General features: G+C 39.9%; 2 protein-coding genes across 2 annotated transcripts in view; one reads left to right on the forward strand and one right to left on the reverse strand.

Moving 5' to 3' along the window:
* COG3 (component of oligomeric golgi complex 3) overlaps nucleotides 1–24,495 on the forward strand; it is a 208,365-nt gene that overhangs the window by 125,755 nt on the left and 58,115 nt on the right. The window lies entirely within an intron of this gene.
* ERICH6B (glutamate rich 6B) overlaps nucleotides 1–24,495 on the reverse strand; it is an 81,184-nt gene that overhangs the window by 37,516 nt on the left and 19,173 nt on the right. The window contains exon 5 of the mRNA XM_069068714.1: nucleotides 13,340–13,425. Coding sequence (XP_068924815.1) covers nucleotides 13,340–13,425 — 86 coding nt within the window. The remainder of the gene's footprint in view (nucleotides 1–13,339; nucleotides 13,426–24,495) is intronic.

A 24,495-nucleotide genomic window follows, 5' to 3' on the forward strand; every position in this document is an offset into this window, starting at 1 on the left:
AAATGTTGAGAAAAAACCTACATGGCTTAATACTATTGTTTTGTGTTGGACCTCTCTGGCTCACACACTGCTGAGTGGGAAGGACCTCCTGCCCCCTAGAGAGTAGTTTTCTTCCATTCTCTTTTCACCCTATAAAAAGGGCAGTAGAGATGACTATGGGTGTGTGGTGTGTGTGTGTGTGTGTGTGTGTGTGTGAATGTTGTATGAATATTCAGATTAGTTTTCAGTACTGCTGACTTCCCTTCATGAAACCAGTTGGTGGGTAGGGTGGCAGGTTGTCTTACATGAGATTCTGTATTATACTTCTTATAGTACTTATTTATAGTACTAATTCAAGCAGAACTCTTCAGCTAAGACTACTACAGTCTTTTACTAACATATCATTAGCAGTGGACAACAATACTTCAAGGATCTGTAATTTCAGATTATATATCTATACTATAATGATTTTATCTATAAGATGTTATATATAATACATAATATAATCTACAATATAATAATGCTCATACTCTGGGCATTTCCATTGTCAATGTAGGTCACAACTCCTTAGGACCTTGGAGAGTTTCTGGAATCAGAAACTTCACCACTATTACCTTCCTACTGAGGATTTGCCTGTAAGTGTAGCTAGGCTGGTCCTTGGTTGATAGATATACAGCTGGGCCCTTTCCGACTTGGCAGGGAGAGAAGGAAATAATAAGCATTTATATAGTACATACTATGTGTCAGGCATTGTGCTAAGCACTTAAAACATTATCTAATTTGAGCATTATAACAACTCTTTGAGGTAGGTGCTATTATTATCCCCATTTTACAGTTAAGGAAACTGAGGTAGAGATTAAGAGACTTGCCTGGGGTCACAACTAGTGTCTTAGACATTTAGGTCACTTAACTCTGTCTCATTCACTTTAACTCAGGTCTTCCTGACTCTATAGTTCACCTCTCTTTCCACTGTGCAACCTAGCCACCTCAAGTTTACATTTTGTTGGAGTAGCCTTTGGTAATCTCCAAGCCATAGAGCCATTAGCAATGGATTTTAATGGAGGACATTTGAAGGATGTTATGGATTTTATAGGGACTACTTTAGGGATTACCTTCCAAATATAGCCAACTTTTATAACATTGCTTCTGCTGGAAAATAGATTGAGTCTCAACCCACTGATATATATATATATATATGTATATATATGTGTGTGTGTGTATATATATATATATATAAAATAAATTTAAATATATAAAAAATAAATATAAAAAACATAAATTTGGGGAACACAATCCATTTGTAAGATGGTACTTTCCCATGTGTTCAACCTGATTAAACAAATATTTATTGAGCACCAACCATATGCTATTCAGTACTCCCTCTACAATGATAAATTTCATTTCTATTGTAAGACATCAATTTGAAGTTGCTGTTAAGTTGTGCTGAAATGAATTCTTGATGTGGTTCAAACTTTTTCCCCCCTCAAGGAAGGTCATTTTAAAACAGAATCAGTATCTGCTATAACTTTTGTTCCCTCTCCAGGTCAGAGTTAAGAATAGTGCTGTGCACATAGGAGCTCTTTCAGTCACAAGATCACAGAACTTCCAAGTTGGAAGGGACAGTAGAGATCATCTATTCCAACCTCTGCTTAAACAGGAATCTATTCTTTACAACCTTAATGATGTCATAATCCGCTCTTTGCCTGAAGACTCCTCAGTGATGGGGAATTGACCACCTCCCAAGGCAACACCTTCCTCTTTTGGATAGGCTGAATTGTGAGGAAGCTTTTCCAGACAACAATTCTGCATGTGTTATTTTTCAATTTTTGCCCATCGCTCCTGGTTTTGCCTTTTGAAGTCAAATGAAATAAATCTATCCCTGCGTCCAAATGATGGCTTAAAGAATGTTTCAATTTTTAGAAAAAAATCAAGCTATCTAAAATTCATGAGTCTACTCTCCTGCCTCAGTAAAGTATATATTATTGATTGAATTGACCGAACCTCTTTTAAATTTTTTCGTTTCCAGTCGAATTGGCCTTTTTGCTATTCCATCGCCATATTTTTGCACAAGTTTTTCACCATACCTAGAATGCACTCCCTTCTCACTTCCACTTCTCAAAATCCCTTGTTTCCTTTGAAGTTCTGCTCAAATGCTTTGTCCTATATAAGGCCTTCCCTGAATCCCCAGCATTTAAAGTTCTACCTGCTATCCTCTGAAATGGATATGTCATCCCCCACTTCCCACCAATCCTTACCCCTTATCTTCATCCAAGCCATACTTAATGCATAGAATGTATTTTCTCATCTATACTTTGCCTTTCAACATCTTTACTTTCTTCAAGGCTCAGGGGAGGTGCTATCCATTCCCAGAAGCCTTCTTTGATTCCTCTAGTTGCTAGTGCTCCTGACATACTTGAACTATCTTGTAATTAACTTATCTCTATATAGTTTATATCTACCCCCTCCCCCTCCAAGGATGTAATCTCTTGAGTTTAGGGAGTATTTGCATTCCTAGCATTTAGTTCAATGCACTATGTGTTTAATAAATGCTTATTGAGCTGTTGAATTGTAGTACTGCTAGGATCTGGGCAAATTGCATTCTCAGGAGAGCAGAGGAGGGAGAAGTCAACTTTTCTGCTTTGTGAGTGTTCTTGGGTTTTCATATGCCAGTGTAACTTTTATGTATGTAGGTAGGTACTTTTTATGTACCTAGAGATGGTGTAGTACAATGTTAATTCTCTTATTTGATACAGAGTAGTGTCATGGAAAGAGTATAGGGCTTAGAATCAGAAGACAGGCTTTGAGTCCCAGCCTTTATACTAGACACTTATAACTTTGAACATCCATAAAATGGGGATGTAGGGACAAGAAGGTATAATAGATGGAGAGTTGACCTCAGAGTCAGGAAGACCCAGATTTAAGTCCAATCTCAGACATACTGGCTATGTGACCCTGGGTGAACTATTAAACCACCCTCACAGTTAAAGACTGAGACTCTTAAATTCTAGTGTTGGCCCTGTCCTGGTAAAGGGAGATTCACACTCCTGAGGAGTCTTCTACTCTGATGAAATCATAGGGTTAGTTAAAAAAAATTAAAAAGGGAGCAACAAAAATTAACCAAAAAACATAATTTGAACCAATAGGGTTTATTGAGTTCACCAGCAGAGCAGTCTCACCTGAAGAGGCAAAGACTCCCTAAATGAACAGTACACAAAGTTTATCTAGATTTCACGGATTAAGGGACATGGTGGGAGCAAAAGTTGATTGGTTAGATCCCTATTGCTGGGACTTGAGGCTGATCTGGTACAATAACCCCTTCACCCAGGTCCAGGGTTAGGCATTATTGCATAACAGGGTGCAGGAGGCTAAACTGTTTCTTAGAACAGGTTGTACAACAGCATACCATGGCACATCCCATTTGGGGTCACTTGCACTACAAGCACTAATGGAAGGGTACAGACATATATGTATAAACAAAATGGAGTGATTCTTAACATGGAGTATCTCTGGATCCATATTATCTAACTCATAGGATTATTGTGAGGAAAATGTAAACTCTGATTATGTCTAATAATAGTTTATTTCCTTTCCAGTTTCCGAAGATGTCTGTGGCAGTGAATTTAAGTAGAGGGTATGATTAGATTAGTTTTTGTAGCAAAACCAAAAAAATGAAAGCCTCCAGTCATGTGAAGTCTTGTTGGTCTCTCACCTGTTTACTGATAACTGAAAAATAACTTCCCTAGAGATGAAAGAGGAGGATCATTAGATTGGGGGCTCCTTGAGGGCAGGGACTGGCTGTTGCCACTGGCAATAATCATTGAAAGATGTTGAAGAATGGGCAAGGCATCAGAGATCCAGAGAAGGGCAAATATTTCAGTGTTATTTGTAAAGAAAAGAGAAGGCAGTGTGCAAACTACAGAAAAATGAATTTTAATGTCTAAATCTGGTGTAATTCTAGAACACATTGTTCAGAATTTGATAGCTTGTGTGATACTTAGAAAAGGAAACTGATTATTGAAAGCCTGGTTTCAGTAAAAAAAAATGGTCATACCAGACTAACCTCATTTCCTCTTTTTGACAGAGTAGCTTGACAGCTAAATGAGGGGAATGCTGTTAACATGGTATACTTAAGATGTCAGCAAAATATTTGACAAAGTCTCTTCATATGGCAAATACCTTCACTTATGCAGACCAACAACTCCTTTATATTGTTGAGTTGTAAGTAGCTACTGGGGACACTGAAAAACTAAATAATATGTCTATGGTCACAGAACTAATATGTGTCAGTGGCAGGACTAAGTGAGTCATGTTCCTGATGGTCTATGAAGTGCAAGCATCATATAAATAATAAAATTTCCCACTTCCTTAGCTTCACTTAGGACTGAGACATTTAACAATCATGAGGAATTCATACAGAACCCCAGAATCTCACAATTGGAAGGGACCTTGGAGAACACATTGTCTAATGCCTGAACAAGAATTGTCTCTACAATATGCCTAACAAGTAGTTGTCTCATCTTCCCTTGAAGACCTCTCATGAAGGGGCATCCACTGCCTTCCCAAGTGGCTCATTCCACTTTTAGGTAGCTCTATTGTTAGGATGTGTTTCCTTCTATCAAACCTAAATCTTCCTCTTTTCTACTTCCCCACAATGCTTCTACTTTAGTCCTCTCTGAACAAGCAAAATGAATCGAATCCCTATTCCACAAGACCAGAAACTATCAGTCATTCTTCAGAGACTTAAATTTCACAGATGTAATCAAGAGCCTGGCAAAGACATTGCTGTTTATACTCTACAACTGTGTCATTTTTCAATGCTATAATTTTGCAAATTTCCAAATGAAAAGTCACAGGTTTGCCTTATGTATAGAATTCTTTCATAATAAAGCTGTTCAGCAACCTCTTTTGACTTTTCAAAATTTGATATAAATTATAAGTCCCTGCCAGTCAGATGGTATTATTGCTTGTAAAAGAAATTAAAAGAGCAGATTCTAACATCAATGTCGTGTATTTTCATCTCTCTCTCTCTCTCTCTCTCTATATATATATATATATATACACACACACACACACACACATATAGATACATACATATATATATACACACACAAAAAAGGACTCTTGTCAACAGAATTAGCAGAACATAGAAGATACTTATCCACAACATCTGTAGATATTAAGTTCAGAAATGTGAACTGTTGCTCAAAGGGTAATTAGCCTCTTAGGTATGAGAATATATTATATCTGATCTCACTTTTTGTGAATTTGTGTCAAAAATGTTAGTTTTTGTTAATGATTATCAAACTAGACTAAGATGGTTTCCTGTCACTGCAATTGAAGCTATGCCTTACATTGTAAAGGTGAAATAATGCCTTACATTGTAAAGGTGAAAGAATAGATACAGAACATTGTGGCATTATCATGTTCATCAGCTGCAAAAGGGTTCTTCCTGGAATGACATGGTATTAACACGCTCATTGGGAACATCTTTTCTAGACCCATTCTATCTCCTGATGACTCATTCATCATAGTTAGAAAGTGAAGGCAGCAGTGAGCTCTTTTCTAAGCACCACAAGTGATAAATATGACCTAGTACCTACTGGTGTCCACATGCCTCAAATTTAAGTTTGGAGAAGCAGAGACAACAAAAAGTCAGGGGGAGACATTTTTTCCAACCTAAGACAATTTAGGAGGTTGGCAAGAGGGGTCTGTGACGCTGGGGTGTAGGACAGCTTGGAGCACACATAGCAACAAAGGGGCACAGATTGCATCCAAGAATAACCTACCCAGCAAAACTGAGCGTAAACCTTCAAAGGAAAAAGGTAGATAGTTAATGAAGTAGAGGACTTTCATGCATTCCTGATGAAAAGACAAGCTCTGAATAGAAAATCTAATATTCAAACAGAAGACTCAAGGGAAGCATGAAAAGGTAAACATTAAAGAGTAATTATAAAAGGACTCAATAAAGTTGAACTGTTTACACTCCTGCGTGAAAAAATGATACATTAACTCCTAAAAACTTTATTATTATTAGGACAATTAAAAGAAATTTACATAGACAGAGGGCATGGGTGTGAATTGATTATGTTTGAATTATCATCAAAAAAATCTGAAGGAGTGGGAAAGAGGGATGCACTGGAAGAAGGGGGAAAGAAAGGGGTAGAATAGGGAAAATTTTCTCACATAAAAGAGGCACATAAAAAAGAGCTTTTACAATGGAGGGGAAATGGTGGGGATAGTGGGCAATACTTGAACATCACTCTCACAAAAATTGATTAAAAGAGGAATGAATATATAAATATTCAGTTAGATATAGAAATCTTATTACCCAACAGAAATATAGCAGGGGGAGGGAAAAAGAGAAAGGGTGAGGGAATGATGAAGGGGAAGGTGGATTAAGCAGAAGCAAAACAGACTTTTGAGGAGGGACAGGATAAATAAGGAAGAGAAGATAAAGAGAAGAAAACGGTATAGAGGAAAATACACAGTAATCATAATGGTGAATGTGACTAGTATGAGTTCACCTACAAAGTGCAAGTAGATAATAGAATGGATTAGAAACTAGAATTCAACAATGTATTGTTTACAAGAGACACACTTGAAACAGAAAGACACAAAGTTAAAATAATGGGCTAGAGTAGAATCTATTATGCTTCAGCTAAAGTAAAAAAGGCAAGGGTAGCAATTGTGATCTCAGAAAATAGACCTAATTAAAAAGCAAAAAAATAGACTTAATTAAAAGAGAGAATCAGAGAAACTACATTTTGCTAAAATGTCAATGAAGTAACATCAAAAAAATTTTCCAGCATGTTTCTCTGATAAAGGCCTAATTTCTTATATATGTAGGGAACTGAGTCAAATTTATAAAAATGAGTCATTCCTCAATTGGTAAGAACTCAAAGGAAATAAACAGGCAGTTTTCAGAAGAAGAAACAATGCTATTTTTAGTCACATGAAAAAATGCTCTAAATCACTATTGATTAGAGAAATACAAATTAAGACAACTCTGAGATACCACTTCACACTTATCAAAAATGAGAAATGCTGGAGGGGATGAAGTTAAATAGGCACATAGGAACACTAATGAACTGTTGGCGGATTTGTGAACTGGTTCAGCCATTCTGGAGAACAACTTGGAACTATGCCCAAAGGGTTATAAAACTGTGCATACCCTTTGACCACACAATACCATTACTAGGTCTGTATCCCAAAGAGATCAAAGAAAAAGGAAAAGGACTTATATGTACAAAAATATTTCAAGAAGCTCTTTTTGTGGTGTCAAAGATTTGGAAATATAGAATATTCTCATCAGTAGGGGAATGGCTGAATAAGTTGTGGCATATGATTGTGATGGAGTATTGTCATGCTATAAGAATTGATGAGGGGTATAGTTTCAAAAAAACATGAGAAGACCTATATGAATTGATGCAAAGTGAAATGAGTAGAACCAAGTGATCATTGTACACAGTAACAGCAATTTCATAATCATGATTAACTGTGAAAGATTTATCTACTCTGATCAATACAATGATCCAAGACAACTCTAAAGGACTTATGATAAAAAATGTTATCCACCACCAGATAGAGAACTGAAGACCTCTCAGTGCAAACTGAAGTATAATTTTCTCACTTTGCTTTCATGTTTTTTTTTTTGTTATATGGAAATGGCTTGCTTGACTTCACATGTATTATCAATGTCATACTGCTTGCTTTCTCAGTGGGTGGGGAGGAGGAGGGAGGGGAAGAGAGAATTTGTAATTCAAAATAAAAAAAAGAATCTTAAAAATAAATAATGAATTTTTAGAAGGTTAAAAAAAGAAGAGATAAGCATAGAAAATTGGGATCCATCTGTATAGAAATGATAGTTGAAGCCATGGGAGTAAATGAGATTATCAAGGGAGAGAGAATGCAGAGGGGATAAATAAGAGGGCCAAGGATGGAACAAGGAGAGAGAAAGAATGGTAAGAGAAGGAAGACGAGAAGCAGGAGAGTGTGGGTATTTCTGAAGCCCAGAGAAAAGAGAGTGTCCATAAAGACAGGGTGGCAAATTGTAAAATGGCACAGAGGGATCAAGGAGGATGAAGATTAAATAAGAACCAATGAATATGATAATTAGGAAGTCTTTGGTGATGAATGAGAGCGAAGCTTCAGTAGAGTTTTGGGAAGGAAGCCAGACTGCAGGAGCAAGAGGTCACTGAGGAAGTGGAAGAATTAGACTTTTCAAAAAGTTTGGTCACAAAGAGAAGAAAAAAAGGTGTGATGGCAAGTAGATGAAATAAAAGGATATATTTTTTAATGGATTGTGGAGATTTGAGTATGTCCGTAGGCGGTTAGAATGGAACCAGAGGAAGAACCCAAGGCTAGCCCTGGGACCTCCAGTGTTTTCTCACTGAATAGATCACACCCATGTTATATTTTTTGTATGCAGAGGGGCAGTCCAACTCATTGCTTAAACTTGGACCAAGGTCTTCCTAATAATACTAATACTAATACTGCATTTGATACAGCAACCTTGCAAAGTAAATTCTTTGATTTTCCTTATTGTCAGTATTCTCTTTCTACCAGTGAGGAAATTCTTATGCAAATGCTCTAGGCCTGAACTTGGGATGATAGCAATAGGGCCTCAGTTTTAGGAGGAAAAGCAGATTTCTTTCCCTCTGCTTGGACACAGAGTATGTCCTTCATAAGTGTCCAGATATCTTGAAGAATCTCCCTCCATCCCTGGCAACCACATCTTTCCTGAAGAGAGCTTCCCACGTGGATAAGAAAAGCACCTTCTGGAAATGCCAGAGCTGGCCAAGAAGTCCTTTATGGAGGAACACAGAAGCCTTCCTATGTCATCTATACATAAACCTGAACTTGGCTTATTATGTGGTGGTTGCTGGTAACTTTCAGAACAACTAGCTTTCTCTCCAGTATTTACAACAGGATTTCTTCCTGACTGAACAGGGTCAAGCTGTCAGGAAAAATCATATCTTCTGTTCAAAAGCGTATAGTAGGGGTGGCCAGGTAGCACAGCGAGTAAGAGCACCAGCCCCAGAGTCGAGATAACCTGGGATCAAATCTGGTCTCAGACACTTAGCACCCACCCAGAAACACCTGGCCATGTAACCTAGAGCAAGTTACTTAACCCCAATTGCTTAGGGGAGGCCAGGAGGCTCAGTGAGTAAGAGCACTGGCCCCAGAGTCGGGATGACCTGGAATCGAATCTGGCCTCTGATACTTAGCACCACACCCAGAAATAACTGGCCCTGTAACCTTGAGCAAGTTACTGAACCCCTATTGCTTAAAAAAAAAAAAAGCATATAGTAGGAGTCGCTGACCTATAGGCAGCAAGTGAGAAGCATAGGTTTCTCAAAGATGATCCAGCTAAATTGGTTTTCTCTCTGTTCCTCTATCTCCCATCTCTTCCCATCCCCAACATGTCTTCTCTCCTCACCTTTCCATCATGGGATGCTTTTTATTCCTTCAAGATTCAGCTCGCATACCACCTTCTACACCAAGGGTTCTTGACCTTTCTTGTGCTGTGGACCCATTTGTCAGTCTGGTGAGGATTACAGCCCCCTCCCCTCTCCCCCCAGCTCAGAGGAATGTTTTCAAATAATTGAAGGATATGCTAAATTTCAGTTAGAGGTTAGTGAAAATAAAGATGTATTCTTTTTACCCACTCAAGTTCATAAAGCATGCCTACCATTCCCCTCCAAATCTCCCCAAACAATCCAAGGACCCTGCGTGCCCTAGTCTTCAGATTACATACCCCTGGTTTACATCAGGTCTTTCATGATCCCTCCAGCTTCTTGTACCTTCCTCTGCCTACCAAATATAACTATCCTGTGTTAATTCTCCCTATTTTTATTCTGTATGTCTATCCACATACATCTATATATATGTATATATGTATGTATACACACATATGCATGCTTATTGAATTACAAACTCCTTGAGAGAAGGAATTATTTCATTTTCTGTATTTGTATCCTCAGGACCCATTGAATAATGGGTTAAATAATGTTTGTTGATTGTCTGTTGACAGTGAAAGGAGATGAATACTCCTTCTGGCAAAATAGAATGTTCTGATTGCTGGATTCTGACACATGGGCCTTCCTATGAGGCTTGGTATTTCCCTGGAGGCCCATTAAGCAACTTGGCAGTGATGACAGTGGCTTCTCTTAGTTTGGTTACTCCCCCTGCCCCCCAGACTTGTGAGTGCAGTGGTAAATAAGGTGCACTATGTAAAGGATTCCAAGTGTGATTAAGCATATTGTTGAATTTGTGATGGCCAAGTGTGAAGTAGAAAACTTCTATTTTCAATGGAAATTCCTATTAGATATTTAATGACATTGATGGAGGGTTCATCAGTTTCACATTGATCTCTTAATCCTTGCCATGATGGCTAAGTTTTTAAAATGATCTAAACTAGATGTGAGGAATATAACTTGACTGACTTTCAAAATTTTGCAACTATGACATAATTTGGTTTTATTAAGGAGCTAACTCTTATGCATTTTTATTATGCATTAAACATTGGAATAAAAAGTTTATAGGGGATCAAATAGCCCGTGTGTGTGTGTGTGTGTGTGTGTGTGTGTGTGTAGGTGGGACGTCTTATTTGATCCTTTTGTTTTAATTACCATATTATCAGGTATGTCTCCAGAAGTGGTTGAGTTGAATTGAATGAAATCTAACATGTATTAAGCACTGACCCACTGATATATAAGTCTATGCTAGGCATACTAAGTGAAAGGCACTAAGTGAGATACAAAATTTAGATAAGCCATACCTGCCCTCATGAAGCTTACACTAATAGGGACAAATGGGGGGTTGATTCGTGATTTCATTGGTATGAGGTACTCCCTAGTAAGGAAACTCCCATTACCAATGCAAGTCAACACCTATGTAACTTATAGTTTTACAGTTGCTTAAAACATTAAGAGATAAAATGATTTGTCCAGTGTGTCAGAGAAGACTTGAACTCAGGTCTTTCTGACTTGGAGATCATCTCTCTATCCACTATACTACATTACCTCTGCATAGATAGCACTTCATAAATAATACATAAACTTGTAAGAGAACAATAAACTCAGTGGAGTTAGATGGGAAAGTTCTTCCCAACAATGGGCATCAAGGAGGGCTCCATGGAAGATAGGCATTTGAAATGGGCACTAAAGGATAGGCAGGAATTTGACAGGTGAAGAAGGGAAAGGAGGTCTAGGCATAGGACATAATCTGATCAAAAGTTCTTAAGTTGGAAAGTGCAGGGTGTATTTGGGAGGAAGAGGGACAGGAGAAGGAGGAGGAAGAAGAGGAGAAGAGAAGGATGAGAGCTTGGCTGAAGCACAGAGTAGGTAAGGAGAATAATTAGAAATAAACTGGAGAAGAGGAAGGTGGAGGGCCAGGAATGCCAGATAAATAAATTTGTTAGGAAGACAATGAAGATTTTTGAGCCAAGGAATAACATGGCTAGATTTATGTATAAGGAAGATTACTCTGCTAGTTTTATGAAGGATGAATTGGAAGAATGAAAAAATGGAGATGGGAACACCTATCAGAAGGCCATTGCAACAGCTCAGTTGATGAGAAGAGCCTGTACTAGAAGTGGTAGAGATGGGAATAGGGAGGGGAGGATAGACTCTAGAATCAGTATTTTGGTACCAGGGGCAAGTAGTATGAAATACATCTTCAAATTCACTCACTTCAAGCAAATTCTGTTGAAAGGCTTAAGAGAGATGCCCCAGGACACCCTCCAATGGAGGGCAGACAGAAAAGAGCACTGAATTTGGAGCTAGATGGTCTGGGTTCAAATCTTGGCCCTGCCACTTATTACCTGTGGGTCCTTAGACAAGGCAGTTTCTTCAATTGGCCTTAGTTCCTTGTCTGTAAGAGGTTTGGAATATATAATCTCTGGGTTACCTTTAGTTCTAAATCTATGATTCTATGACCTTGTGGTTACAGTTGGGGAGGGGCAATGTTGGGTTGGAGGACAGTAAAGGATGGGACCAGGCCAGGAAGCAACTTAACAGGGGTATGGTCACCTGGAGAGATGTAGTGGGGAGGAAACCAAGTTACCTGGTAGCTTCCTGGTGTATCTAATTATTCTAACTAGATGCTGAGCTCAATCACTTCTATGTTGCCAATAAAAGTGAGTGCCCTGCTGCCAAGGCCTGGGAGCTCCATTCTCTTTATATGTCTCATTGCAGAGGTGGAATTGAAAGAACTTGCAAATGATTGAATGTGAGAGCTGGAGAGGGAAGAGTGGCCTGGAACCCAAAGTTTTGAACGTGGGAGACTGGATGAATGGTGGGGCCTCTGACGGAGGTCAGAAAGATGAGCATGTTGAAGGGGAAAAATAATGAATGCATCCCAGATTAGTCACAAAACAATTCAGATCCTCGGGGGTGGATGGGTTTCTTTAGCTGCTCCCAAAATTTGAATGAACATGTATTGTTATGAGGATGGACTTAGACCCAGCCTGAAGGAAAATCCTGCCACTGTAGAGTCAGTGAGTCTGAATCAGTTTCTCTCCAACTGCCTATAAAAAGTGTTTTGCCCTGGCACTTAGAAAAGCTACTATTTTTGTTCTCCAAAAATCTTTAAAAAGATATCTTGGTCACATCTGTGTCCAAATTACTAGTTGAGAGCAAGCAAGCCTGTGGCCAGACCCCAGAAACAATTCATCCATCTCCCTCTGGCCTTACATTTCTGCTGACCGCTTTGACTAAAAATATATCTTATGAATGTTTTTCCACCTGTTTATGAAAAATTAATTTAGATTCTTTATGAAGCAGTAGTAATAACAAAATGGCAACACATTTATATAGAAATTTAAGGTTTGGAAAGCAATTTGCATACATTATCTCATTCAGTCTTCACAACAAACCTGTAAAATGGGTGCTATTTAATATTTCTGTTTTACAGAAGAGGAAATTGAGGCTGAGAGAAGTTAAGTGTCATCCCCAGGTTCATCCAACTAGTAAATTTCTGAGAAGAGATTTGTCAGCTCTCCCTCTCTCAATGTCCACTGTTGTAGTGAATGGGTCCTAGACTTGAGTTGTTAGCAGCTAGGTAGTGAAGTAAATAGAATGCTGGATTTGGCACGAGGAAGACCTGAGTCAAATCCTGCCTCAGACACTAGTTGAGCTGTATGTATGATCCTGGGAAAGTCACTTTAACCTCTGTCTGCCTCAATTTCTTCATCTGTAAAATGGGGATAATAGCATCTACCTTACAGGGTTGTTGTGAGAATCAAATTACATAATATAAGTAAAAGTACTTTTGCAAACCCAAAGTGCTAAGTAAATGCTATTTACTATTATCTCCTTCCCCCAAAACTGTAAAGTGCCTGAGGGTTTTATGGTCTTACCGGGAAAGGAGAGATGGGAGATTTAACACTCTCAGTAGTAATTGCCTCCTGTTGATTTTGTGTGATTTTGGAGCATTCCGTTGGCACTTCAAAAGGCATTAAGAAAGAGAAAAATAAGAAATAAACCTTTTAAATCAACATTTCTGCCTTATCGGTTTAACTCAAAATAAGTCCACTAAATCTACTTAAAAGGAAATGACTGAACTATGATTTGGGGGTACTAATGCTAAGGGGGTGAAAAGGGTTGATTTTTAATGGTTGCTTTAGAAAGAGAAATATGGATCCATATGATCTGGTTTTGGTTGGACAGAAAAACTCATGCATGAGGTTATAGTTACACAATAAATATACATTTTTGATTTGCTCAAGAAATATATTGGAAAATGAAGCACGTGGAACTTTTCAATCGCTGAAGTGTTTTCTGCTTCAGTATAGAGATTCAAGACTCTGATCAATACAAAGAACAAAATTAAGCTTACAAAGAATAAAGTAGGTTGCAAGAAGAATAAAGCAAGAAAGAATGGATTTTTCTAGCTCAAACCACTTGACTTGTTGATTCTTCATAGGCAAGATGCTATGTCTGTGCTAGAATGGATTTCGTTCTTGCCTCTTAGAATCCTTAGACTTCTTCAGAACACAGCTCATATGCTACCTCCTATTTAAGGCCAATCTAATTCCTGCCCTCCCAATCCCCCTCACCTCATCCCCAGTTCCAAGTGCACCCTCCCTCTAGAATTCACTGGATAATTTTGTATTTCCTTTATATATCCTATTCTTTCAAAAGAGTTAAGGTCCTTGAGGGCAGGGACTATTTCTTTCTTGTCTTTCTATACCTAGATCTTTGTCTATAGTTTTGATGAATACATTTTTTTTTTTACTGAATTGAACGATTGTTTTTTGTTGTTAAGGCAGAGGTGGATAAAGTACCGACCAATAAGTGAAGTGTTACCCCCGTATACTGTAGAGAACCAGAGATTTGACCTTGTTGTGTTAAACGACAATGCTGACTGGATCTGTCTACTTCCACATACATACAATAGCAACTGTGGTTGATCGGATGGGCCAGAGGGGAGTGGGATGGTGGATAATGAGCCACCAATGGCAGTCATTGCTTTCCTTCTAGAAGAGGACCATGACATCAGGGAGGTGATGCCGTGACATGCAAGTGAATTGGATTTAAGTGAGGCAGGGCTGTGCAAAATCACCAACCTCTCACTTTCACCTCCTGAGCATCTAAGATATTGGTTGAGGGAAGCATAAAGCCTGGGGCAGTTGAACTCAGTAATCCCTGCCCTTTGATCCTATTTTCCTTATTTCTATGTCATTGGATCTGTTACTTTGTACCTGGATTCCAATTTAACTTAAGCCTTTTCAGACGTTTGTTGCTGGGTAATCTGATTTCCTGCTGGCATATATTGAAAATCTTCAGTCTCACGCCTTAGGATATCAATTGATATCTGGCGACTTTGACTTAGAGCGCTTGCCTGGCTGCCTGATGGTGCTATTAACTGACTCTTTATACATCTCTGGGTAGATTATGGCAGAGAATACATAGGCAGGTCCAGTGCCAGGTTGGCCACACTCCAGGAACAGGATAGGCAGAATCAGGAGGTCAGGAGGAACCTATACTTTTTTGTCCTATAGAGTCTGACTAGCTGTGTGTTTTGGAAGTAGGAGAGATAGGGAAGGCAAACATGGCCAATACAATTCCAGTTTGGGGCCCAAAGAGACAGCAAGGCAACGTAGTAGGAGCACAAGATAGGGTCAAGAGGCTCAGTGCCATATTCTTATTCTTTACTAATTATAGTTTTACAGTGTGTGTGTGTGTGTGTGTTGGGGGGAGTCATTGCAGGGAAAGCTCAAAACAGATCCATTGAAACTGACCTCTCTGACTTCCTTCAAATCTCAACTAAAATCCTATTTTTACTGGAAGTCCTCTCAACCCTTCTTAATTCTAGCTCGTTCCCTCTGTTAATTATTTTTTTAATTTACCTTGATATAGCTTCTATTGTATATATTTGTTTAGACTGTAAACTCCTTGAGGGCCTTTGCTTCTTTTTTGTATCCACAGCACTTATAGTACCAGGCACAAAGTAGGTTTACTGGTTGATTAAAGGAGAATGTTTAGATTAGCTCTTCCTGGTAGGCTATAGAGAGCACACACCGTTTTCTTGTTTGGTTTCAGTTTCATCTGAAACTTTTAGAAGCCAGTTTCCAGCCACGTGTGATGGAGGAACTTGTACTATCTGATGATGAAGAGTCTTCTGATTGGCTATGGAGATGGAAGGAATGATTCAGGTATTGCTGAATTGGAACTTCATGGGTATAAATATGTAGTTTGCTTGAAGTTACTCTTTCCTTTGTGACTTCAAGGAGGCGGTGATAGTACTTTAAACTTCTTCCTTGAGAACAGAGAGGAGGAAGGCTGGTGGCCCTCTCTCCCACCTGGCCATGGTAAATATGAACACTTGACCATTTCAATTTCCTTGTGTCTGTTCTTTCCAGATTTTAGGTAAAAAAGTATTGAGATGAAAGTGTTCAGGCAACCTTGTGAGTTTAATAGATCTAGACATCCCATTAGAGGTCCAAGAAGAATGGCAACAGTAGTAGTGTCCACTGGAAATTGACAGCAATGGGAAATGCCTGGAACAGGTGTGGAAAGATGGTCAACAGCAACTTCAGTGCCTGTGACCCCTCATGTTGGAGAGAAGTATGTAACTACAGATTCCAGAAAGGCGTAGATCCTTTCTGAGCCTAGCTGAGTGGTCCAACCAGCAGAAAGCTACCCCTAAGAATTATTTCTCATAGATTCCATGAATGAGGAAAAGGACGTCCAATGCAGAAGTAGTGAGACAACCTGTTGCCACACATATTCTCTATACTATATTCCTAATTACTATTGTATTTTAAACTTGTGTCCACTGTCCTCATGGATGCTATGTGCATTTGTGGTAAATGCATGCCAGGTTTGGCAAGGGGTAATGGTTTGTACCAACTGTCCTTACTATTCAACCTTAGTAAATTATTTTTCTAGAAGTAGATTAAGCCTAGATATCTGTTAATGAGGAGTACACTGGTGGGGACACATGAGTGATAGTACTAAAACCCCAACTCCTTACTTTTAGAGACTCAAGAGTGAGTGGTAGTTAACTGTCTCTTTGGGGACCTAAAATCTTGAGTATGAATGAAGACTAAGGGAGTGACCCTAGTAGGGATATTGCACTAGGTACACCCTAGTAATGGAAGTCATTTCAGAGCTTAATGGATACTCAACATCTGCTGCATTATACACTTTTTCCAGATAGTGTCACTTGTGTTTAGACGTTGCCAGCTTGTCTACAGTCAGACAACACACTGGAGGTGAAAAAACATAGCTACCTCCTGCTTCCCTGGTTGGCTTTAACTGAGGTTTGGCCCACCTGAAAAGCTTACTGACATGCACTGAGGACGTCAGACTACTGCAGGTAAGCTCCTTCTTCCCAAAGCAGATTCCTACCTGCTCCCTTTTCTTTTTGTAAAAGTCCATTCTATATGAGCAGAATGGTGACTGGCTAGCTTCTTACATTGATGCCACCACTGCTCTCTCTGTAAACACCCTGGCTTAATGCATTTCAGGGCCTGATGAAGTACACCAGAGGACTCACTCAGTGGGTGATTTTCACCCCCTCCCTTCTTGCCAGCCATGGCATCTTATACTCTCTGCTAAACAGTATTCCCTTCCTAAATGCCCCCAATCTATTTGATGCCCCACCCCCCAGTTCAGTTGGAAGTAGTGGCTAAGGCTTCTCAGAGTGGAACACAGTGCCTGTAACATAGTAAGCATGTAAAAAGCTTGTTAATTGACTCTTCTGACTATTGACTATCATCTGTCCATGTGCTGGTCCTGCCAGCTGGGCTACTCCTTTTCTAATCTATTAGGATCGCTATTAAATATTCTCCTTTGCCTGTAGTTCAAACTATCCTAGACTTCATTCTCATATTACAAACCTCCTTGGACATCAGGTCACTCATTCAGTCAATAAACATTCATTAAACACTTCCTATGTGCTAGGCACAGTGCTAAGTGTTCAATACTGTTGTTTCCATGAAAACTCTGGGAATAGATTAACTTCATATAGGAGACATCGAAAACTGGGTGAATCCTCTAGGTTTCAGAGAGTCCCATTTCATAGGGGAAGTAATTGACAGGTAATGGTAAATGGTTGTACAGAAATAGTTATATGTACATCATTCAGGGCTTAGGAGGTCCTCTGCACGGCATGGCCTAGACAGACCTGGTCCCTGGGCTCCCAAAAGGGGTCTTTTACACTGTTATTTACAAAATTGTAGATTTAGAGCTAAGGCACTGAATCTAATTGCCCCCCTTCTGCAGATGAAGAAACGGATGTAGTAAGAATATAAATGACTTGTCCAGGCTCACACAGCTAGTAGCTAAGAAAGGATGTGAACTTAGCACAGTGGTCTATTCAACTACATAGAGTTCTTAAACTGGGCAGCATATTGACTAAGAGAACCACAAATTAACATTATTTATGTCATATTGTATTTTTATTTAGTTTGCTAAACATTTCCAATTATATTTTAATCTGGTTCAAGCCACACTGGGAAGTTTTGCCTGCCCTATCCTTGAAATTATAACTGAGCTTTCTTGGTTCTCTTGGATGAACTCCCGAAAGGCTCATTTCTCCAGTTCATTAAATACTTAAATCCTTTTGTAGGGCAGTAAGGTACTGGGGGGCCTTCAATGTGTTGGGCTGCCATAACATATGAAAACCACTGATTGATTTTATTCTTCCTGGAAATTGCTTGCAAACTGTGGTAATTGGAAGTATTTTCCCCAACTACCTCTTAAACAAGTGGACTATGCCTGGAGTCAGGACTAAAGATAGTTCCCAGTGATGCCTAGGTGGGACTTTCTGGGTAAGATGCATCAAACTGACCCCGCCCCCCCGCCCCCCACGATGGGATTGTGCTGCCAATGTAATGGTGACACAAATAACCACCCCCACTATTGTTACCTATATGTTACTATATGTTACCTAGTCCCCAAACTCTCTACTTTGTATGACCTCATTTTTGGGTTAGTGGGCTGGTAAGCTCTTGAAATTATGATTCCCCTCTCAGAGGTCAGTTTTCTATTGTAAAGCAACAGTTTCAGAATGATCTTTCATTAGCTGTTTATTTTCTACCATCTAACTTAGACCTAGGACGTAGTTTACTAAAGCCTTTGAACTGATCAAGTCCTAAGCCTATCCTATGTATATTCGTATTGGACCAATATGATTTTTTTTACTTGCTTCAATTCACTGATATAATCAATCGGTGGCTGTCTCCTCTTCTCCTATAGCTCAGTGATGGCTGCATCCACCCATTTTCTCTGATGTATGCCCAAATTACTAAAACTTCAGAGCTGAAGTGACAATTATCCCTTTCCCCAACCCCTGCCAGAAGACCCCCTTCTAATATTAGAGGATCGTCCATCTGAGGGCTTGCCTATAATAATTACCATGGATAGATGCTCCATTGTGTATGAGTGGTACACATCTTTTTCCATTTTAAATATCTTATTGATGTCTCCTCATCTTCCTCCTTCTCTTCCTCTTCCTCCTCCTTCTCTTCTTTTTCCTCCTCTTCTCCTGTTTCTCCTTCCCTTCCTCTTCCTATTCCTTCTTTTCCATCTCCTTTTCCTCCTCCTCCTCCTTCTATTGCTGTCACTTTCCAATGAAGCCCTCCCCACCTTGTAACAAATAATACAGTCAAACAAAATACATTGACCCATGGCCATACAAGAGGCAACTATGTAGTGCCAGGTCCAGAGTCAGGAAGACCTGAGTTCACATTTGGCCTCAGACATTGTATGACTTTGGGCAAGTCACTTAACCATTGTCTGCCTCAGTTTCCTTATTTGTTAAATGGGGATAATAATAGCACTCACCTCCCAGGATTGTTGTAAGAATCAAGTGAGATAATTATAAAGCACTTAGTACCATACCTGGCACATAGTGGGCACTATATAATCGTCATCATCATCATTGTATGTCTGAAAATGTTTGCTTCCTTCTGCATCTATTGCTTCTTGGGCAGCATGCTTCACCTTAAATCATTGGAAACTGCATTTGGTCACTGCATTGATCCAAGTACTGAAGCCTTCCTTCCATTGTTGTTTTCCAACAATTTGTTGTGGTTGTCATAGAATTTGTTCTCCTGGTTCTACTTATTTTTTTTTTTTTGCCTCAGTTGCTATGTGACTCTCCACGTTTCTCTTAATTTTTCATATTCATTATTTCTTGTGGCACACTAATATTCCCTTGCATTCGTTAACTATGGTTTATTTAGCCATTCCCTACTGAATGGGAATCCACTTTCCTTCCAGCTCTTTGCTGCTACAAAAATTGCTGCTATCACTATTTTTGAGAGTGTTCCTTCTATCTTTGAACTCCTCAGGATGCATGTCTAATAGCAGCACTAGGTCAAAGGGCATTTACAGCTTACTGATTTTTTTTCATATAATTTCTAATTCTTTTCAAGAATGGATCAATGAACAGTTCCCCCAATGGTACTAGGTCTTTGAGGCTAATTTTCACTGGCTCATGAACGCCACTCTCTACTTAAGAACACAGGTGGTGACGCTACTGGATTCTGTCAGGAAGGATACTGTTGAAACTTTTGGAAGGAGTGGAGTTATCACAATGACCTGGGCGAGCTTCTCCCAAATGACTGTCCTCACCTTTACCCCATGAAATTCCATAGATACCTCTTGAATTTTAGCTCAGCCCATACTAATTCTATTTAGGTAGATGGTGGGGGAAAAGGGCTATATATTTCTCCCATGTTTAGCTGTCACCAGGCACTTTAATGACTGTACTTGGAGCCAGGATGGCTTGGGTTCAAATCCCACCTCAGAGACTCACTAGTGTATGACCCCTCCACTCCCACCCAAATAAGTCACTTAAATGTTCTTTGCGTCAGTTTTCCTATGTGTAAAATGAGAAAGCTGAACTTCATAGTCTCTGTGCTACCGTGTTTCCCCAATAATAAGACAGTCTTATTAAATTTTTTGGAAAGAAAAACACCAGAGGGCTTATTTTCAGGGGAGGGCTTATGTTGTCCTGCCTCAGCTCTCCTCCGCGGCACTGCTCTCAATGGCGCCAGCAAGCAAATCAGTGGGGAAGAACAGGATGACGCGCTCGCTGCTGCAGCTCTGATTGGATGCAGCTTGGAGCACGGCGTGCGTTTCACCCGGGGGGAGGGGACGGTGCATACAGAGGGTACCGTAATGTAGTGTGTAGCACAGGGGATCACCTTCACTACAGTAGCAATCTCAATAGGGCTTATTTTCGGGGGAGGGCTTATTTTAGAGGAATCTTACACAGTAAGGGGAGGGCTTATTTTTGGGATAGGTCTTATTATCGGGGAAACATGGTATGATTTAGTTATCAGCTTATGATCCTATGAGTTATCTAAGACAGAACTTAAGTAATACAGTACCTGCTGAATCTAAAGACCTAAATTTATCATAGTCTTCCTCCTGGATGATGCTATTTATGGAGGTCAGTTGGTTGGTTGACACCTATGGCCATAGCATATGATGGGCAACCAAGACACAGGCAGAGGAAGAATGTTATGGTACACTACTCATATACCCTCCAATGTCAGGACCACAGCAGAGCAACTGATAACACATACCTTATTATTTTTACTTTTGGGAGGGGGGAGGCAAGGCAATCGGGGTTAAGTGACTTGCCCAAGGTCACATAGTTTACACATACACACATGCATTACACTGGCTCTCTATTGGTTATTGGCCTTGAATTTGACATGAGCTGTTTGAATCCATAACATCCTTTCTTGACCTATCCTTGGGAGCCATGAACAATGAGCACTTTTAAAAAGAAGGGCCTTTGGAACTCGAGGAATCATATCCCGGGTACCTAGAAGCATCATAGGTTACCCCAAGGAGAGTCCTACTTGCTTTCCTCTCCTTTTCTTTTTGAAATAAACCATTATGGTCAAATACAGTGTTTCTCCTTACATGCTCTGGCCAAATGTAGCTCTGATCATGGCTGGAGGTGCCAGAGTATTTAGCAGGCCAAATGGCCCCATTTGCTCTCTTCTTATCAGCTGTAATGCCTTACCCTCTGTGCTAACATTTGGATTTTGGTCCCTGCTCTGCTGCTTTGGGCAGGTAACTCTCAGCTTTCTCTGGGTCTCAGTTTTAAAATTAAAGGATTAGAGGAGCTTTAAAGTCTTTTCTGGGTTGAAATTCTATGATTATGTGAAGAATCCAGAAATATCATATCTAGGACTGGAAGGTATGTTAGAGGTCATCTAGTCTAGTCCCTTCATTTTACAAATAAGGAAACTGAAACCCAGAGACTTACCCTAGTTCACAGGTAGTTCAGGAGAAGAGCTGGGATTCAAACTTAGGTCCTTTGACTTCAAGCTCAAATACTCTTTCCTTTGTACTACACTGCACTACACTGAAATTTTAAATATCAGAATTTTTTTTGAAGATCAAAACATTATCTTGAAAAATGATGCCTGTCCCTAAAACTGTCAAGTGTCAGATAGAAATATGGCAATCTCAAGGCAGGAGAGATGGACTTTATGTTAATATCTGTGTTTACATTTGCCTACAAAGTTCATTTGTGGTTGTTGTTCAGTCATTTTTAATCATACCCAACTTTTCATGACCCAATTTGGAGTTTTCTTGGCAAAGATACTGAAGCGGTTTGCCATTTCCCTCTCCAGGTAATTTAACAGATGAGGAAACTGAGGCAAACAAGGTTTAAGCCCAGGGTCACAGAACTAGTAAGTGTCTGAGTCCAGATTTGAAGTCAGAAAGATGAGTCCTCCTGACCACATGTGGACTTCTGCCCAGGACCACTGAGCAACTGCAGAATGCCTCCTCTTGGGAGGCCTCCACCCTGGGCTCCATGCCTCAGTGGCTATTTTGGACTCAATAAACTAACTTGAAAAAAGCCCTGGTCCTCTATCCACGGTGCTACCTAGCTACTCATTTGTGGACAATTGTGGTATCTTGAGTCTAAATGAGAATTGATCTGGAAATCTGTCCCCTGGGAAATCTTACCAATGTCCAGCAGCTTTGAATCCTTAACCTTCAAAGGGTCCCTCTCTTCTAACTTCTCATTGTTCATGGCTCCTAATGATGGCCCAAGAGATTGAAACCGGCATTGGATTCTGTCAGCCCATTTGAACCCCAAGGTAGACGACCAAAGGAGAGCCAGCATGAGACAAATCCACACACCTCCAGGGCTAGGTCAGTGCCATTACTTTACACTATGTCATTAGAGAGAGATCTGAAACCATTCTGCCTCTAGGTGCAAACTGAATCCTCCCCACTCTGATTCTGACTTTGCACTGTTCTTTCATGCTCTGGGGAGAGCGAAGAAGGTGAGGGGGACACCACTGTGAGAAGAGGCCATTATAGAAAATTGTGGCCCTGGGAAATCAGGAAGTTCTAGTTCCTGCTCTCTCTTCCTGTTTCACAATGGTCCCTCAGGGCCTTAGGAGAGCCTGTGAGAGCCCCCAAAGTCAGTCATGCTGCTGCCAACCACGGTACCCCTCCATGGCCCTAGGGGCAACTTCAATTCTTCAGAATATCAATGTACTTTAGTTCCTTTTGCTCTCATTTTTACCACTAAAAAAATTCTTAGTGAGTGTCTTGGCTTGACCTCTTAGAAAAGGATTTTGTTTGGAGGCAGGTGGCCATATGGTATTCCTCTTTTTCACTTAAGGTAAGCAGAAGGGCCTTTCAGTCTTCCATTTCTCTTTTTTTCATGACAGCACACAAAAGTGCTAAGTCAGATCTGTTCAGGGAGATGCATGTTTTATATGTACCGCTCTGTTCATGAAGACATCCACCTGTACATGTATACACACCCCATGGGTACACCCACAACACTATAAAAACAGTTGGTATTTCTAAGTGGTTTTTTCCTCCTTCAAGCAGTCTGTTCTCACAAAAGATTTTGCACAAAAATTGCCAGTCAGCAGCTTTACAAAGGAAAAAAACAGGACCTCCCCCAACAAATTTCAGTAGGGTCAAAAGATACTTTGGGAATAAAATTAAAAATCCTGGGAACTCCTCACTGGGGCATGAGCCACAATGAAAGACAGAAATTGTGGACGGATGTGTGGTTTAGGAAGACCCGGGAACAGATAGACCACACTTCTTCAGAGGTAGGTAGAAGGCAGTGTTACCTTTCCTTTTCCTCCCCTTAGACTGGCAGTGAATTCTGGCTGCAGCACTAATTATCTCAGCAAATTTCTAACACCTGTGATTACCTTAATTGAATAGGATTGTATTGAATAATACATATTTATTCGGAAAAGAGGTAGGAGTTCGGTGAAGAAAGAAGGTGAAGTTGGCAGTTCTAAATACTGAACAGCAGTTTTCAGAACTATAGCATTCAACCTAATAATTAGCCTATTAATGTCAATGGGAACTGTCCAAATGTCAAACCAGGTAAAAATAAATAAGTTATAATGCACTTAGAATTAGGTACATAATCCAGAATTAAAAGTTTGACTACTAATTAACTTTCCAGTTTGGGGTTCCTGTCAACTTTTGCCTGTATTCAGTGAGATAATAGGCTTATAGACATGTTGGACTGTTAAAGTCAGTCTGTGAACTGAGATGGCCTGAATTGTGAAGGCAAATAAAGCAGCTTTATTAAAATGGAACACAGAAACCTATCGGTCCTACCCTTCTCAACTTGGCCCTTTCATTTAGATGCTTTCCTAGTGGCTGAGCTAGGAGGTCTTCATATAATCACAGAAGCTCAGAAGTGAACAGTACCTGATGCTTCTAATTTGTATTTGAACAAGAAATCCCTCTATATGATACCTGCTAAGTGCCATCCATCTCTTTTGTGGGACTGACTCCAGGGGGAGGGGACCCACTACCTTTGAGCCAACCCTTTCTATTTTGTCACAGTTCTAATTATTTGGAAGGTTTTTTTTAAACACCAACCCAAAATTGGTCCCTTTGCAACTTCCATGTCCCCTCCCCTCCCCTCCCCTCCCCGGATTTTACCTAGTACAGTAATCGTTAGTATCAAGGTGCCCTAAATTAAAGGAGAATGAAAGGAGAGGAGAGGGGAGGGGACCTAGGAGGTGCAAAGCGACCCATA

The sequence above is a fragment of the Petaurus breviceps genome, unplaced genomic scaffold, assembly GCF_028583685.1.
Source record: "Petaurus breviceps papuanus isolate PSGF00001 unplaced genomic scaffold, PetGlider_PUasm1.0 90769, whole genome shotgun sequence".
Classification (NCBI taxonomy): domain Eukaryota; kingdom Metazoa; phylum Chordata; class Mammalia; order Diprotodontia; family Petauridae; genus Petaurus; species Petaurus breviceps.